This window comes from Brachyistius frenatus, unplaced genomic scaffold, assembly GCF_029030835.1.
Source record: "Brachyistius frenatus isolate BFR_SWC_R1_liver_20210118 unplaced genomic scaffold, ASM2903083v1 Contig_126, whole genome shotgun sequence".
NCBI classification, from domain to species: domain Eukaryota; kingdom Metazoa; phylum Chordata; class Actinopteri; family Embiotocidae; genus Brachyistius; species Brachyistius frenatus.
In genome coordinates this window covers 844,514-863,697 of record NW_027210725.1, presented here as the reverse complement: position 1 = coordinate 863,697, position 19,184 = coordinate 844,514, and the positions used below count along the sequence as shown (strand labels likewise).

Here is a 19,184-nt window from a genome sequence, read left to right as displayed (position 1 = left end):
GGCTACACACGTGTGAAGACTCCCACGATGTTCTGGACAAGTACGAAATAAAAATAAAAAATATCATGTCAACAAATGTATTTCAAGAAAAATATTACTTTTACTTCTCTTAATTTTATCATGACGGAAAAACAGAGTCAGCTGACACCATCTGAAACAAAACGTCATTTAAACGCGACAAACCCAAAGTAAAACTCCCCAACAGCGTCCCGGTTATTTTCTCCACCGCGTCAACAAACACCGGCTCCGGTTCTGCTGGAATAAACTGTTTACCTGCCGAGTCAGAGACGGAAACCTCCCGCCCCCTGCTCCTCTGAGCTCAGGTGTTCCGGAAGCTGAACCGGAAGTGGATGGGGCAAATTCAAGTTTAATTAAAGGGGCAATGTAGAATTTTTATTTTATATTTATATTGAAAACATTCAAATGAAACATAATAAATTGCCTGTTGACGTGTTGTCAATTATTTTATTTTATTTGAGGCTTTGACTGACGTTAGCATGCTAACCCACTAGCCTAATTTTCCTGATTAGTCGTAAAATCCAGATAATAATTTCATATTTTGTCGAAGTTCTCGTTTGAAATGTTACTTTTAATCTAACATTATTTACATTTTGGTTGTTTTCGCAGACAAAGTGGACACTGGTCAGTTTTCCTTAACCTTTTTTTTTGTTTTTATTAAATCTCATCCATTTTACAAATTAAACACAGAAATTAAACTTTAAAGTTCACATTCTCCAGTGAATAACAAATTGTACAAATAAAATAAATCAGTTGAAGAGTTGTTTCTTTAACAACAACAAAGAAAGAAAAAACAAATCCCAAATTATTTACAATAAAATGCACATTACTGACCAAAACAAAGCCGCATAAAACGCCCATTAACATGAGCAGTAAACAAAAACACAAACACATATCAAAATAATTGATCATTATTAATCGTTATTGCTATGGTAACAACATCAGAGCACCTCATCTCTAAATATAACATGTAAATACAAACAATCACAACTCATGTTTCAACTATTTATGTACAAATGTACAATTCTGAAAAAGATCCTGTTTGCTGTGAAAATGTTCAGCGTGAAGAAACAATCGTGTGACGACGTTCAGAAGAAACCAATGATATAAACACGGCTTGTTATAAACCGACGTAACAAACATGAGAACGACTGTGAACACTTTGAGCTCCAGTTCCTCCGTTTACACCCAAAAACCCAGAAATACAACGAGTCGCAGCAGCAGGAGGAAATATCCTCTCACAGCTTGTTGATGTTTACAAGCCGGATTAGTTCCTGCGGTGAACGAGTCGGCGTGTTTGTACCTTAAACGATCAACCTGTCGGTGTTTGGCCTGAAATGATTGTAACTCTTAAGGCAGGACGATGAAGGCACGAGTTGTTGGACGCATCAGGAAAGAAAACCGGGAAGAAGTTTGTTCTTTTCAACATCAAAACAATCCCAATTATAGAATTAGTGTCTGAATGGGATTTATCTCCTCAGATTGTATTCAGACTTGTTTACCTACAGAACTGAAAAATGGAGTTCATTAATTAATCCACAGAAAATTAATGAGCAATTATTTTGCTATTCGATTGATCATTTTATTAATTTTTCACAAAAAATAAAGAGTAAACAATCCTCGTCTGTCCATCCAGACCGTCATGTGTCTTCATACATAACGTAAACATTTCTGGGTTTTTAAGGACTTTTTGGTTGAAAAACAAACAGCGATTACAGAAGTTCTTATTTTCTGCTCCGCGAAAGTTTGAGTGTCATTTTTTTTTTACATTTCATAGATTAAATCAATTACACAAAAAAAAAAACACTTGGCAGTTTAATCGTTAATTAAATAAATTGTTGAGCGTCTTTCTGTTACTGACGCGACCTCAACGTTTACATCCTGAAACATTACTGGCTAACGTTAGCTTCTTAGGCTAATGCATCGATAGCTCGTAACGCTAGCAGCTAGGCTCACGACCGTCTGTCTACGTATAATGTTTTCAGGTTAGCACGCTGTGTGCAAAAAAATTGTAATAATAAATTCTTTTGATTCTTTTTCTTTTTTTTATCAAATTCGTTCTGGAGAATTGAGGCGTTTCAGTGGCATCGACCAAATTCACCACATCAGGACCGTTGATCGATTACAAGAACGTTGAAACACTTTCAGGGAAAATTGCTGCAAACGTAAGTTAGTGGCCGTTTTGTTTACAGGTCTCCATACAATGAAAACTCAAAAAAGCAAATTATTTCCATCCACGAATCAAAAAGAAGACTTCAGCACTGTTTCTACAAATATGTACAAAAATGATTTTATCATTGCTAGAAAAATGTGCACAATAACTGCAGCATCATAACTTTATATTTCTCTACATAAAAGTTGAGACGTAAAATTTTAGCTTGAGATTGTCCAAATGTATAAAAGTGAGTAGAAAATCAAACCCTCGTGGAAGTCCCTGCAGTGTTGAGGCCAAAGAATTCACGTTCTCATCTGGTTTTTAATGCATCAATATTCGGTTGATGAATTTCACAGATGAGTTTTAAGTTTTGTTGACGTCATGTTTTTGGTAAACGACAAACCAACAAGAAGCCACGACCTTCTGTACTTGTAATTGGTCCTGGAAATAAAAATTAAAAAAAGAGGCTTAATGGTTTCAAGAGTAGAAAGACGAAACGAGCCAACGTGGCGGCGGTGGCTGGACCTCCTGGAGGAGTTGTCAACCGTGGAAGAAGAGGAAGGGCTTGTGATTTATGTCCGAGATGCGACGAAGACTTAACTTAAGAAAAACAACCTCTAAGTTTGTTCGGAGTCTTTTCCCCGTGAGTTGGAGCGACACCGGAGGAATGTCGAAAAGGAAGATCCGGGTCTAGTTGCTGCTCTTGAGCTCGAAGCGGCTGTACACCTGCTTGGACTTCATCTTGTTGTTGTAATGATTGACGAGGTCCAGCTTGCTGTGGCCCAGCGTCATCCTCTTCTGGTCCTGCCGGTTTATGAAGACGCCCGGAGACGGCGGCGGCGGGCTCTGCTGGCTCTCCGGCTCGGGCTGGGAGAGGTCCGGTCCGCCCCACGGCGAGGAGCCGAGAGGGGACGGAGACCCCCGGTAGTTGTAGGCGTCTTTGTCTTTGGAGGGCGGCAGGAAGAGGTCCGACAGCTTGTTGAGGAACTGGCTGGGGGGAGTCCTCTGCTTGGGGGCGGGTTTGCCGTCGCTGAGCGGGGAGCCGGTCTGGGTCTTGGGGTTCAGGTTCGGGTTGGTGGTGCCGGCCTCGCGCCCGGCGCCGTGGAACAGACTGGGTTTGTGGTCGTATATTCCCAGCCCCTGGAACTTGGAGGAGACGGCGCCCATGTTCGGCCGCATCGCGTCCGCGGAGTTGGGCTTGTTCCACTCGATGCCCATCGTCTGGCCGTAGGGCAGCGACGGACCCGAACCGTGATTGCTTCCTCCGTTAGCCGGGCCTCGAACCCCCGACGTCGGCGTTTGTCCTCCCGACCGGTCGCCGCCTCCTCCTCTCCTCTCGGGGCTCAGGTGAGAGTTGCCGACCGACTCCTTCTTGTCGTGACCTTGGGTGACCTTGTAGACGGTGTTCGAGGTCATTCCCGGTGCTGCCTTCACGCTGGAGACGCTGCTACTCGATTGGCTGCTGGAGTTTTCGGAGCACACTCGGTCCCGCTGCCTGCTGGAGAAGATCAGCACACGGAAATACGATCAGAGTTGAAATACATCCATAAATCATATCGTTCACCAGCTGCATGACAGTTTTTATGGCTTCTTTTATACAAGATGTGCCTGTATGGCCAAAATTTACCGATCTGGGAAACAAGGAGTCAAACATCTGGTTTCTACAGAAATTTGTTTAAATGTTTGTTTCCAGTCTGACTGAACGGAAAACCAAGAAATAAACCGCCTAAACCAGATATTTCACTTTATTAAGGATCTCCTTCTGGGGATAACTTCCTGACTGACCTGATCGTCTGTGGGAAACACTCCAGCTTGAAATAAACCAAAGTTATAAACAAAGTGTTGGTCATGAAATCAGATCAATGAATCAATTTCAAGTTTTCGGCTCGTTTTTGTCCCCAAAAAATAATTGTTTAAATATCTTTTGTTATTTTACAGCTGGTGACCGTTAGAAAAGAAAACGTACAACATTTTAGTAAATAGAATTAGAAGTATGTTTCTTGAAAGGATTTTTCCTCCATTGTTCCTCCGTATTTGATGTCTTACTGTACTTTACACTGAATAACGTTTGTACCTCTCCGACAGTAGATCCAGACCCGGGCCGAGCCCCATGCCCGGGCCGGGGGCCATCATGGCCGGGTACGGCGGGTAGTAGGGCATCCCCTCCTCCTCCGGGTTGAAGAAGCAGTCGATGATCTGCGAGTCGGCGTACAGGCAGCGAAACTCCCGGTCGAAGCTGTCGGCGATGCGACCGGAGAAATGCATCACCATGTTGCTGTGCACCTGAGCGGAGAGCCAGGTGAAGCTGGAGAGGAGACACAGACACCCAACTCCTCTGTCATCATCTGCTTTCCCATTTCAAAGAGAGATGAAGCATTTATTACGGTAATATTTAAATATAGACGGCAGCGTTTGATTAATGAGGAGTTGATGCAGATCGGAGAGTCAGATGAGATTCAGGATAAGAAGATGACTGTGTTCTTCCTGAGGGAGCGTTAACTACTTCCTGAATGATGATGATGATGATGATGAGTCATGGTGGTGACTCATCAGTTTATCTGCCCGCAGCAGACGACAGGTGCACGAACAGCGAGGACGTCTGGCTCAGCAGCAGAAATAATCCTCTCAGACGAGTTCAGAGATACGGAGGTCAGAGGTCGGAGGTCGGAGGTCGGGAGAACGCAACACGTGACAGACCGCTTTCTGAAAGTTCATGTTTATATCTATTACTGTCATGACTGCAGAAAATCTTCATGGTTTCCTAAATGCAAAGCAACAATTCCTCATGATATTATTGAATGAACCGATGTGACCTGCAGAAGAACTCCGAGATGTTTTCACCATTTTATCTGTCGGTTATCGGACGCTCACGACTGAACGTTAAAGACCACGTTAATGACAGAAGATGAGGATTTTCGGATTCTCCACTAAATGGAAAATAAAGGTTTCGGTTTCTCCGCCGTCGTCAAGCATCAGAGATGTAATCCAACACCAAAGAGGTCACGCACCTTCAAATGTACAAATATTCAAACCTGGCTTGAAGAACCGTTGCAGATAGTTTTGTTGGCAGCGTTCGTACAAACGAGTCCTCTGGCAGGTGTTCAGATTTATTACAGTTTAATTGATCCATCAAAACAAAGAACTTTTTGAACAACCTCATGACGACTAAATACGAATTTTCAGTGACCAATAAAAGAATAAAATCTTGTCTGTCAATAACTGAAAAGCCATTTAAGACTTGAGACAGCGAGAGTTTTTACAGCAGCTAGAAACCTGCAGGACGTCTTCCGACCGTAAATCACTCGGCACTAAGGAACTTTCACGGCTCTGAAGTTAAATACCTGCGATGTCCTGACGAGAAACAGCTCGGACAACAAACCGTCAATCATAAAGTTCAAATACAGGCGACAACTTTGTGCTTTGGCACCAAAGAAGTCATAAAATTACAAACATGAGTCATAGTTTCCACTGAAGTTCAATCATAAACATAAAACTATCAATCAGGTTTCCTGTTCAAATCTACTGGAGGACTTTAAATGACTTGAAGAACTCATTTTAAAAGGTGCTCCGCTCATAAAGGTTGGTAGCTTATTGATTGTTTTTGTGGTTGATATTGATTAGTTGTTTGGTTTTTGTTGACTGGTTGGTGATTATTGGTGAATTGTTGGTTGGTTGGTTATTGATTTGTTGTTGGTTGGTTGTTTTTTGGTTGTTGATTGGGAGAGGGAGGAGGGGGGGGGATTTGCTGAGGAGATAATACTGACTGAGCTGCCTGGCATCTGTTCCCGCCTCGGCCTTCATTCCAGTCAGCAACCGCACAGTTTGAAGGCTGTCAGTTTGCCCAACCTTGTTACTACCACACACCTGGAACAGGTAATCCTCCAACAACAACAGCACCATGTTCTGGATGGATAAAGGAGGTGAACGGGGCGACTGCTGAGGCAGAGCAGGGAGACGGTGAGATTTAAACTACGAGCTGCTGGTTGGCTGTTTAATAAGACTCATTAAAATCACATCATGAAAACTTTTACATTTTGTGTGCATGACCCATCATCTCTGACAGGTTTTATATGAATCTAAAGACAAAGAATAAATAAAATTGGATGATAAAATGTATATCTTGGCCCTTGACATGAGTCATTTTCATACTTGTCTTTTTGAGGCAGTTCCCGTGTGAAAATGAATGTGTACAAACCATAACTAATCTTTCTATAGTCAACAACCAGGAGAGCTGCCAATTAATCCCCGAGTTTGTCCTCCAGGCACCTCGGAGGACGCGCTGTCTTCGACACAAATATGTGGGAATAAACGGTCACGACGTATCAAAACTTGCTCTGCTTGATGTGTGCAGGCAGATATCTAGTTCAACAGAAATTTACATCTTCGTACTTCTGGAAAACATCTCATCTTCAAACAGTCGGTGGAAAAACTCCAAACGTCTTTGTAATTTTGACCCTCAGTTGTTTAAACATAAAATTTTCTCTGTGAATTTACATCTTTTAGAGAACAAAGTGAGTGAGCAGCCGACCCTAAAATGTCACACAGTAAACGTGATTTCACAAAGCTGAGGAATGTAATATTCTGCTGTTAGCGAGGACGGCCCCTCAGGTTGGATCAGCCCGGTTATAATTACCCCGTGAAGTACACAGTAATTATCAACAGCGCCTCTGTGACACTAAGTTGTTAAAATCCCCAGAGTTTTAGGGAACGATTTGTCCGCCAGCTTCACCGCTACGACGCACTCACACTCCTTTCTACCACTTCAGGGGACATCACGCCAACTTCCTCTCGCTTCCTGCAGAGACTCAGACCAACCGTCAACTCGGTCTTCACCCAAAACTTTGAATTCATTGAGGACTCGCATTTCTTTTTGGACTATTTTCCAACACAATAGTTTCAGATTGAACACGAGGTCGACGGCCATCAGGATGCAACGACAACCCTCGATGCAGCGAGCTCTGATCTGACAGCTGTTCGATGGGAACAGTAGAAATAAGGATGTTTGACCACCGATGACGTCAACCAGAGGAAGAATCACCTGAAAACAGCTGAACAGAAAGCAGCTACAGTCCTTTTATATTTCTGTGGTCATTTTGCGCTTGTTTTTGATCTTTGTAAACGTTTTAAGTCTCTTTAAAGTCAGTGTAGTCGTTTTATGTCACTTTGTGTGTATTTCATGTGTCTGCAGTCATTTTGCCTCTATTTGTTTTCATTTAAGTCTTGTTGTGGTCATTTTTCGTCTCTTAAGTTGCTTAATGTAATTTTGTGGTTGTTTTATGTTTTTTGGAATCATTTTGCATCTATTTGTATTTGTTTTGTCTCTGTTGTCATTTTAAATGTCTTTGTTGTAGTTTTGCGTCTTTCCCTAATTATTTTGTGTATTTTTAAACATTTTTTGAGTGTCTTTTGTCTGTTTGTAGCCGTTTGGAGCACATTTGTGTGATTTTAATTGAGTTTTCAAGAGCAAATGCTGAAACAGATGATTGTAGACGTACGAAGGAATCCATCATCCTGTGAGGACTTCAAGAAACTCGAACAGGACAAAAGGAAGGTCTAAAATACACACGAAAAGCTCATAAAATAAGAGCAGCGTCGGCAGTAACAGGAGTCGAACTCGGACCGTCTCTTCCCTGCTGAGCTGCAGCTGTAATTACAGGTGTCACGCACATTCCTGAAACAGTTTCGCACAACAACAGCAGCTTTGTTACGCTGCTTTTCCACACTGACAATTGCAAACCTGCGAGCTCCGCCGGCTTCCTGCTGTAAACTGACGTCCGTCCTGTTTATCGGAGGAGAGTGAACGTCAGACGTCTGACTCCTGTTTTAACGTTCATACGTGGTGAGCTGACACATCGGTCCTCTTTAAACACCGTGATCGTTGCTTTTAAAGGGGAATTCCAGAAGTTTGGTAATCAAATCCGAGATTGAAATCGATGCAGCAGAAGTCAGGACGTCCAAGCTTCTGTCTTAAACTGAAAACCACTTTAAGCTTGTAGTCTGCCGTGTGACTCCAGAACATCCTGGTGACTCCTGCAGGAAGCTTGGAAAGGTTTGTTCCTGTGCACGAGCTTCTGAATGAGGAGTTTCTCACCTGTAGGAGCCGGCGATCACCTCCTCGCAGTCGATGATCATGAACTTCTCCAGGACCTGACCCGTGAACTTCTTGCCGTTCTTGGTGCAGTAGGTGTCGCCGGCGACGCTGCGGACACGCATGTTCTGCACACAAACGCACACGGTTAGACACAAACGGTACACACAACCATAGAAGAAGCTAACGGACGATAAGCACTTACATTCAAAACTCTTTTAATACCAGAGAGAACATATTTAACGATATCTGACCGACAATAGTTCATTATTAATCAAACCTTTTCTAGCAGTAAATAATGAACTGTAGTTTTTAACTGTATAATATTTTTTGGGACTCAGAGAAGTGTCAGAAAATAGAGTTCAACCCACTTTAAATTTTATTTGAAAATTTTCCATGTGAGATCTGAAAAGGTGAATTAGTGAGTAAATTACAGCCTGATGACTCCGACTCGAAAATATCCACCAAATCTGAAGCAACAGAAATGAAACACAGCAAATACTTTCCTCTTAAAAATTGGATGGAAAAAAAAAGCAACTAACAGTTTTTAATTTTCAAAATAATGAGCACGAAACTGAGTTATTCGCTATTTTTTGTAAGATATGAGGAAAGTTTCCAGGAAATGATCTGAAAAATAAAACGTGACAAAGTCTTCTTCTGTTGTGACACTAAAGTGAGACTTCTGGAAGTCGAGTGCAGCAAAATACGGTTCACGGGAACACGCACACACACGCGCACACACACACACACACACACACACACACACACACACACGTTACGTGCTGCACTCACGCTCAGGTGTGAGTTCTGGATGTCCAGCGCCGAGCACATGTCCGTGAAGTAGCCGAGGTTCTTCTCGTCCAGCAGGATGTAGACGGGGACGCGGCGCTTGTTGGACGCCTCCATGAGGTCGCAGAGCAGGTCAACGTCCGTGAACACGTCCATCACCACGGCGATCACCTGCAGAGAGACGACACGGAGAGGAAAGAACAGCGAAAGTTAGAGCACAGTGTAAGAAAATGTATTTAATAAAAAGGCAAACAGAGAACAAACAGAGACAGCCCCTAGTGGTCATCGGTGGTATCACACTTTAAGGCACTTCTGCAGGAGCTTCACTTTTCAGAACCTGAAGCTACGAACACTTTTATATCCAATATAATCACAACACTGAGATTCAGAAATACTAAGACTGAAATCCTGCTGTGTTCTTTTAAGGCTGTTATTTATTCTCTAGTTCACAGTTTTTATTAGAAAGATGTTTAATTTTGTCACTTTTCCGCTGCAGGTTTTCAGACGTGACTCAGAAACTTGTTGTCGTACAGTTTGTGCAGTCGTTACTGACTGAATCTGTTTTAATGGGTCATTGTGTTAGAAACTGGAGCACATCGCTGGAGGAAGATTTTCAGCTGCTGAGAGAAATTATCACAGAATAATTAACTGGTTTCTTTGCAGCTCAAAGAGCTCCATCGATCAAGTTCAAAGCTGAAACATTACCAGGTCTGTCAGTGATTTTAATCCAGAGAGACATTTTTCAGCCGTTCGCCACAGAAATAATTACAGCTTTAATTTAAATTTAGGATTTCTACATTCATCTCTGGTGTATTCTGCGACTCAGCTGCAGATGAAGCTGTTTGTGGATCTATATGATAATAAAATGAGTTTATGACCCAATAAATTACAAATTTAAGATAATTACAGCTTTTGAGACTCGCAGCTTCACAGAGTCTGCAGGGCTGGATCAACCTGTTCTGGGGCCCCGGGGTCAAAACACCCCGTCATTCTGCTCTGAACATAAACAACCAGTAAACATCCAGTAAACAACCAGTGAACAACAAGTAAACAACCAGTGAACAACCAGTAAACAACCAGTGAACAACCAGTGAACAACCAGTAAACAACCAGTGAACAACCAGTGAACAACCAGCAAAACAACCAGCAGAACAACCAGTGAACAACCAGTGAACAACTAGTGAACAACCAGTAAACAACCAGTGAACAACCAGTGAACAACCAGTGAACAACCAGTAAACAACCAGTAAACAACCAGTGAACAACCAGTAAACAACCAGTGAACAACCAGTGAACAACCAGCAAAACAACCAGTGAACAACCAGTGAACAACCAATAAACAACCAGTGAACAACCAGTAAACAACCAGTGAACAACCAGTGAACAACCAGTGAACAACCAGTGAACAACCAGCAAAACAACCAGTGAACAACGAGTCCTCCCACACTGAACCCTCAGAGAGTTCCCAGTCAATCATCTCTGCTGCTTCACAAAGATCAATTCTACACATCAGATAAAGAACCGATCAGATCGCAGCCACTTGAGGAACATTTTAAAATCAGACGATCGATCTAAAGTCAACATTGATCTGTTTTTCTCTGTTCTGTTTTGCAAACTGAATATTTGTGTGATGGAAACAGTTTATAGATCGAACACCTGATCGATCGGCCGAGAAAGTCATCGTCAGATTAATCGATAAAGAAGATAATGGTGAGTTGCAGAGACTGTTTTTAAATATCACTGTTCAGGTTTATTACCGACAAACTCAGAGACCCTGAAGAGAGTCTGTCTGCACAGAAGGAGGAAGTGACTCAGGCAGCGAGCCGGACTGTCTGTTAGCAGACCGACTGTTACGAGATCAACACCAGCGAAGGACCAACCATCCCATCCCTGGAGACTGACAGGGGCTCAGGGAGTCTGACAGGGGCCCCGGGAGTCTGACAGGGGCCCCGGCAGTCTGACAGGGGCCCCGGGAGTCTGACAGGGGCCCCGGGAGTCTGACAGGGGCCCCGGCAGTCTGACAGGGGCCCCGGCAGTCTGACAGGGGCCCCGGGAGTCTGACAGGGGCCCCGGCAGTCTGACAGGGGCCCCGGCAGTCTGACAGGGGCCCCGGCAGTCTGACAGGGGCCCCGGCAGTCTGACAGGGGCCCCGGGAGTCTGACAGGGGCCCCGGGAGTCTGACAGGGGCCCCGGCAGTCTGACAGGGGCCCGATGGGGCACAGTCCCAGTTTACAGAGAGACTCAACTTCTCTGTTGGGAAAGTCAAATAAACAACTAAAAATAGACACAATGTCAGAGCACAACACAAAACAACCTCAAAGACACAAAACAAACACAAAGAGAAACAAAACAACCTCAAAGATGCGGTTGTGTTTTGAGTCTCCTGTATACGAAGGTTTTCTTTGCGTCTGTAGTTTAAAATCCTTCCATGTTTTATTTCTACCAAACAGCCGGTGAGTTCAGAGCCACATTTCTCTGATCAGGGATCAAGGATCAGAATCAAGAAGTGACGTGTGACCAGCTGATCTCCAGCTGATAAGAGCTGATCAAACACGGCAGCAGGCGGACGGACCGACTCTGTTTGTCAGCAGGAACCTCTCGGGGTGAAATAACGCAGTCAGGTGGACGGAAAAACAAAAAACGGGCGTCAGCCTGCCGTTTGTCACTTTCAGGAGGTTGTTTTGGTTGTTCACACGCCACTTTAACTCTTTTATCACCGAGGAAATCCAATAGGATATGAACGTACGACACTTTTCAAAATAAAAGCTTCAGTTAGAGGTGAGTTTGGGGTCTTTGGGGTTTATATTATTGTGCACGTACTGTGTGTGCAGTAAAAATAAAGTGGAATCTAATTTACTCATTAAAAGTGATTTAAGTCTGAGTTTTTTATTTATTTCACGGTTTTTATGTTGCAAAAATGATATTTTTTCCTTTTTAAAATCCATTCTATTGTTTTTATTTCGCTTGCAGTGTTTCTATTTCTCTTAACCATGAGTTTCTACTTTATTGGATTCATTTCCATCCGCCTTTATTAAATCACCTGAAGCTGCTGTGATCAACCTGAAAGGTGCAACACAAAGCAGGTTTGATTGATTTGATAAACTCCAAACTGGCCACAAAATCATGTTTATACCAGTTAAATAATAGAAGAAATCCATTCTGGTTTTAATGAGTGAGGGGGCGGGGCTTTAACTTTGCTGGTTCTTTGACATGGATGATTAATGACAGAAAAGTTTGGCTTCTTAAACAGCCTGAAGGGAAAAAAGTGTCATCATGTTTACAGTCCATTTCATTTACGCAGATGTTAATAAACTGGTTAAACATGAAGTAAAAAGTGTGTTAGTTTTTAAGATATGTCACAGCTGACTGTCAATTATTATTTGACTCCTTTCTGTTGCTCTAATGAGAAGATTTGATACTTTAATTCGTTATAAATGATAATAAACTGAATAGTTTCCAGCTGGTGAGACAAAACGTGACATCTGAAGACTTCACGTCGGTTTGAAGGGAAATAAAACAACAATTTTGTACTGTTTTCTTTCATTTTACACAAAAAAATGATCAATATAATATTAATTGATTAACGGACTGATCAGCCAATTAGAAACCTGCTGGCAACGTGAAATATTTCCCCAATAAAACGTGCCCCTGGAGGCCCCGTCGTGGCCCCCGGACCCTCCTCACCTTTTTGGCTTTGTTGATCAGGGACCTGATGAGGTCCTTGATGTTGTGCGACTTGTCCCTCTGGAAGTAGATCTGGGTCTCCGACGGTCCGTACCTCCCCCCGGAGTCCGGCCAGCCGAGCTCCAGCATCGGCGGCTCCTCGTCGGACATCATGGGGAAGTAAGTCCCGGAGGTGAGCTCGGACACGGCGTCTCCATCCCCGAAGTCCGGTTCGTGGGGTCCGGGCCCGTTGCTCTCGGTGGCGCTCGCCTTGCTGCTGGCCGCGTGCTGCGCGATGAAGCGGACCTCCAGCGGGGAGAGGAAGTTGAGCTCGCGCTCCTCGGCCAGGACCCGCCGGTACTCCACCTCCCCGTGCTCCAGCAGCGCGTCCGTGGCCAGCCGGGCCGCCTCGTTGTGGCTCAGCTCCAGCGTGGAGATCTGCCGCCACGGGTTCTTCACCTCCTCCAGCCGGGAGGCGAGCTTCCCCAGCGGCTTCCTGCCGTTGGTGGCCGGCCTCAGGCCCTCGGAGCTGATCATGGTGTCGGCGGGATGAACCCCCCTCCTCCCCCTCCTCCCCCTCCGGTGATGGACCAACCAACAAACAAACAAACAAATCAATCCCAAAAAAAGCAGCTGGACGAAGTCCGGAAACTACCTGCTGCTGTCTGGAGACATGTCGTCTTCTTTCAGAGAATTAATATCAAAACAAGCTGCAGATTATCACCGGTCGATAATCCGCCCGGAGGTCAGCACCCACCGGAGACACCGACCACACTCCGCCGGTCCCGAGAGCCCGAAACAAAACGACCGGAGAGTCCAGAACTCACCGCGAGGCGCACGGAGTCCTTATTAAAGGAATAGTTCACACTTTCAAGGCGGGAATAATCCAAACCGGGCGGAGCAGCGTCCCTCCGAGGCGGTGAAATGGTCCTCGCTTCTCCGGTTCCCGGTTCCCGTCGGTAGGATGTGGAGTCCCAGGAGCCTCTTCAGCGACGCGGCCGCCTCCTCTGCTTCAGTCCGGCTCGGCGTGCAACGGTGTGCGCGTGTCAGGTGTGTGTTCTGCGCTCACCTGTTGCGATACCTGTCGTGTCATTGGTCTCCGGCGTGGACAGGCTCCTCCCCCTCGCTCCGTTGTCAAGCCAACCAGCTCACAACAGGTAGCCTTCGTATCATTAGGAATTTCAAAATAAAGCTCCGAGAAAAACTGTTGTTGACAAAAAGTAATAAACGTTTAAAAAACAGAAAATTATGGATATAGCATTTGAACAACAGATAAAACTAAAAAATACAACATAAATGTATAACAGTTTAAATTGAGCTACAAATAACAGAAAAGTACAAAATAAAAGACTAGAAAATCTAAAAGATATTGGCAAATCAGTCAAAGTGTAGCTAAAAGTAATTGATAAATGCTGAGAAAACTCAAAATTATGGATATAACATTGTAAAACTAGATAAAAGATAAAGACAGATATATAAAAGAAATTATATATATATATATAACAATTGAAATTGAGCTACAAATAACAAACTAGTGAAAAAGCTAGAACATATAAGCACATCAGTAATATTTAAAAAACTGAAAATCTAAACAATATTGACATAACAGTCAATATATAACTAAAAGTAATTTATAAATGCTTAAAAAGCTCAAAGTTTGCAACCCATTCATATATGGCAAAAAGGCCAAAAGTCCGTGAGTTAACAGTTGCAATTTGTTGAAAACTTAATAGTGGATATAACAGTGACAATCCATGTTTAATTTTATTTTAAATGCTTTACTTCCTGTTTTTTTTTCAAGTGCCAGTAAACCAATGCTCTTATTTTGAAGGCAGATCTTCCCTGTTGTGTCTGGCTGTTTGTCTCATTCTAGTTTAGTTTTTCTAGTTTTCAGTTTTTTTGTTATCTTATTTTAACTCTCCTTCTGATGTCAGTTTATTGAAGATGAAGATGATGCTGTGTTCTTCATATTACTGCAAATTTAAATGTTTTTGTGTTTTAATTTAATCCAATTCAACATTTAACGACTTCAAAACATAATTTTTTGGGGGAAACAAAAAAAGTTCTGACCACGAAATGTGTTTTATTCGTCAGTCTTTCTGCTCATCTGATGTGTGAAATGGAAACCCCTCCTCCTCTTCCTCCTCCTCTTCCTCCTCCTCCTGCTCCTCCCCTGAGACTCTCCGTCGCCGTGGTAGCGTGTTACATGTCGGCTGCAACCCAATTCACCTGAAAGCTGGCGGTCCTCTGGGGGGACTTTTCCTCCGACCTCGTGCATAAATAAACATCGCACATGACCGTGTAGACGGAGGTCAAAGGTCAGCTGTGTGGATTACATACAATTTATAGCAGGATATATTTTACCTGCAGTAATTTATGTACACACACACACACACACACACACACACACACACACACACACACACACACACACACACACACCTCCACGTGCCCCCCGGGGATCCAATAATGATCAGGCACTGCCCCCACACTTTATTATGGTTGTTGTTGTTGTTGTTGCTCATTATTTCATATCATGACATTATGAAGGCGTTCAGCTCCTGAAAACGACCTCCGACAGACGTGTGCTGCTTTTTAAAAACTTTGCAGAGGAAGAATATTAAAGTCCTGAATGGAAAAATGGAAAAAGGCTTCTTCTTACTTTAGACTCATTAAAGTCCCTTTGTGGTGATTTTTCCATATTTTTCTGTTGTTCTGCATCAGTTTCTGGTTGTTTAATGTCACTTTGTGTCTTAGTTTGTCATTTTGAGTTTTTGTGGTGATTTTGCGTCTCCTGGTTATTAGTTTGTCATTTTTCTGGTTTTGTGTCGTGTATCTTTTGATTGTTGGCTAATGTCGGATGTCTTCGGTTGTTCCAGTTGGTGCTCCGACCCCCGCATTATGTTCTATTAACATTCTGTATCTTATCTTGTCAACGGTTTCCTTTGTGTTGATAAGGATATTCAAGGTCAAACAGTCGCTGTTACATCGCGCGTCACTTCAGTTCACAGTTTTACAACACGTAATAAAGTAAAGATGTGAACAGGAACGACTCCATGTCCGTAATCTGTCGTAAACATCCGCAAGCAGTTTGTGTAAATGTGTGACTTCATGTTTACCCAGCAGGGAGGTGCAGGGAGGTGCAGGCGCTCAAACCAAACACCTCCACGCGGTCTGACATCATCTCTGTGCGCCGACTCACAGATATGAAGTCTGTCCAGGTCATGAGGTGGAAAAAAAACAAACTGGACCAACAAGTTAACAGGACAATAAGGCTGAGTGGACGTTTTGTTGGCGTTCTGCCGGCACGCTGTGAAAGTAGGTCACCGCACATTTGAATATCGCAGAGGGAAGTTACCTGAGTAACTCTCCGCTCAGATTTACATCTAATTAAACTTCCTCATCTTCCTTTAACTCTAATGTTAGTTGGAGTTTTTGATATTTTCTTCACATCTTCGATGCCAACACGAGGCTGAACACTAAAGTTAACACGTCAGTCAAAGACTCACGGAGGCTCAGATTCACCTCCTGATGAGCTGCAGAGCAAATATTTGTTTTTAGGCTCCCAGAATACACGACTGATTGGTTTTGTCCAACAGACACCCGAACAACTGCAGCTCTGCACCAGAAATTAATCACCTAGTTGATTAACAGACAACAAAATTCAGACAATGTTGTTGTTTAATGAATTGTTTGTCCAATTTTTCAGCATAATAACAAAAATGTCTGGCAACAGCTCCTTAAATATTATAGTTGGTCAGACATTATTAGCTAAAATTATTGACAAATATATGCAGACAGAGCAGGAGGAAGCATGCAAAACAGCCATGTTTCTGTAGTGGAAATCAATGCATGGGCTCAGGAACACTTCGCTGTAAGCGGCCGTGTTGAAGATTTTCTGTTCTGCAAATATTTGACCCAAAATCTGATGTTTCTCTGATGGTGAAATCACAAATGTTCACGTACCTGAAAATAACAAAAGCTCATTTCTTGTTTATTGGAGTTTTAGGTTGAACTACATTATTGTCAGATGGTTGCAAATAAGCAAAACATGAGTGTCCTTATTAGGCATAGCTTCCTGTTTCCAGGTCACACATTCACAGTCACATTTTTTGAGGCGAGTCAGCCGTTGTGTCGTGGGGAAGTCACCTCGCCTGAGTCACGACTCAGCAGGCAAACAACTCAATGGACTTAAATGCATTAGTGTTTGGTTGAAACCAGTGAGTAACAGCTGCAGCACTGATGTTACAAAGAGATGAAGGCGCCTCCCCACAACTATGAGGACAGGGAAATACTTTGAAAAATATAAAACTCCTGAGGCTAGAAGGAGAGTAAGATGCTTGTGAAGGCAGGTTTCTGCTGAAGGCAGTGTTAACGGCAGCACAAGTGGAAGGACTGGTTCAGGAACAGGAACACTGACTTCATGTTCATTAGAGACAAACTGCAGCTCTGGAGTTCAAAGTGAAAGTCATGTTCAGAGTTATAAGACACATTCGTGTGAAATTTTGTCACAATTAGAGAATTAATTCCAGAGTTACGGTCACAGTTACAGTGACCTTTGACCTCCAAAATCTCAGTTGATCTTTGTGTCCAAGAGAATAATTCATATTATTAAGGCATTACTGAGACATCGCATTACACCAACTTGCCCAGCGAGCCAAGCGTTAAAACCTTTTTTTGTATATTATGATCATTTTTAATTGGAGCCTGCCACTAGTGGCCCTCAGTGGTATTGCACTTTAAGGCACTTCTGCATTGCTTCATTTACAATTCAAAAGTATTCAAACTAAAAAGAGAAGCTCAATGAACACAATGAATATTTTGGACCAGTTGAGTAACTTGATGATTCATTTCCTGAATAAATTCCATTCATGTTGTTGGTTTGGATGAAGATCAAAATAAACAAAACAAAGGACTGTTAACCAATCAGATCATGTGAGCCGATAATCAGCTGATGAAACAACAGAGAGCTGCCTTCATTTGTCACCGCATGACGGCCACAGGAGCAGTTTAGCTAATCGCCACGGCGGCTATAAATAAAGAAAATCTCCTTTGTGGCGCGGCGTTACTGCAGTTCGGCAGCTGACGAGCGTTTCTGCTTTGTTCTCTTATCGTTTCAGCTCACGAGCGTCGTTCCACTCGTTCACCTGTGAGCACAAGCGTTACGTAAACAGTCACGCAGGTGCAGATCGGTCGAGATTAACTCGGCGACGGACGCTTCGCCTTCCTCTCATTTTTAAATGGCTGATGTTTGTTGTTGGAAGTTTTTTAGCTGTCTCATGAAAACATCATCAGATAAACTCGTTTTACCTCGAAGAGTAAAACAAAACCGCTGCAGCAGGTTCATCCAGCTCCAGAGGGTTTATTTCATTTCAGTCATTTCAAATAAACATTGATTGGTAAAACTTTTTCAGATTAAATAAAAAAAACAAAAAACATATCCAACTTGGTTTAAATCCTTAATTAACAAACACATTCTCCCAAACTCTCAATAGGATTATAGATATGTGCTGCTTTAGAAGGAGGTGTTGCAATATTTAAAGGATTATTCCGTGTTATTTTAGCCTGCTGTATTTCATTTGACCTCTCCACCTGCCGAGTGGACATTAAGGAGTCGCACTGAACAGACAATAGAAGCAAAAAGCTGTTCTGAAGCCTCGTTGGTTCCAACATGCAAAAGAAAGAAGAATGAAAAAGAAGTGTAACATTAAGTGTGGCACTCGTTCCTAATTGCATCCTTGTATTTCAAATGTGGCGCTACAGATGGCGGCGGATACGACCAAGAGGGCCAAAGTTCAAGGCACTTTTTTCTGACACAGTGTTGACATACTACATGCAACAGCTGCCGTACGTACTGGAAGTAAGAGGGGAAAGTTTGCCTGACCGTGGAGGACCATTCTTCTTCTTCTCTGCCTGACAGATCAAGTTCAACCTGCCCCCACTGACCCACACACACAGTCCGGTTTACAGCACTTCAGAGGACATCACACAGACGCTCACTTCCTGGACACCATAACCACCATTAACCCCGACTCTAACCTGAAACCTCACAGGGACTTCATTTTGTCCCTGTAAGGATGTGGAGTCCCCACAATGTGGCTATGTAACCAGATGTATGTCCTCATAATACCAGTATACAAACACACACACACACACACACACTTGCAGCCTGCAGCTCGAGGCCTGTAACTCGACTCTGCTGTAAATGGGCACATTGTGTGTTCTTGAAAAGGAAACGAGCACTTTGGAGAAGTGTTGCTGTTGCTGTTGCCGGCGAGGAGGTATGTGCGAACCTGCGCACACCTCAACACGACGACGACGACTCACCGACGTCACCGCGGAGTCAACGTTACATAACGAACACCGAGGCAGCGACTGGCGTTGGACCGGAGACCGTGTGAACATGAGACGCCGGCGGAGCTGCTTTCCATAAAGGAAACTCTGACTGAGGAACAGGGAGCCATTGAGGAC

General features: G+C 43.3%; 1 protein-coding gene across 2 annotated transcripts; it reads right to left on the bottom strand.

Moving 5' to 3' along the window:
- Positions 1 to 657: 657 nt before the first annotated feature.
- Positions 658 to 13,854, bottom strand: fam83c (family with sequence similarity 83 member C). Of its 2 annotated transcripts, none has more exons than XM_069714143.1 (5): positions 12,735 to 13,854; positions 9,054 to 9,221; positions 8,265 to 8,389; positions 4,248 to 4,478; positions 658 to 3,671 (listed from the first exon to the last, which is right to left on the bottom strand). In XM_069714143.1, the coding sequence occupies exons 1-5, from the start codon at positions 13,248 to 13,250 to the stop codon at positions 2,864 to 2,866; spliced, it is 1,848 nt and encodes a 615-aa protein (XP_069570244.1). In that variant the 5' UTR covers positions 13,251 to 13,854; the 3' UTR covers positions 658 to 2,863. The 2 variants fall into 2 exon arrangements, with proteins under 2 accessions (XP_069570244.1, XP_069570245.1); XM_069714144.1 differs by having other exon boundaries at positions 658 to 3,668.
- Between the last annotated feature and the right edge of the window lie 5,330 nt (positions 13,855 to 19,184).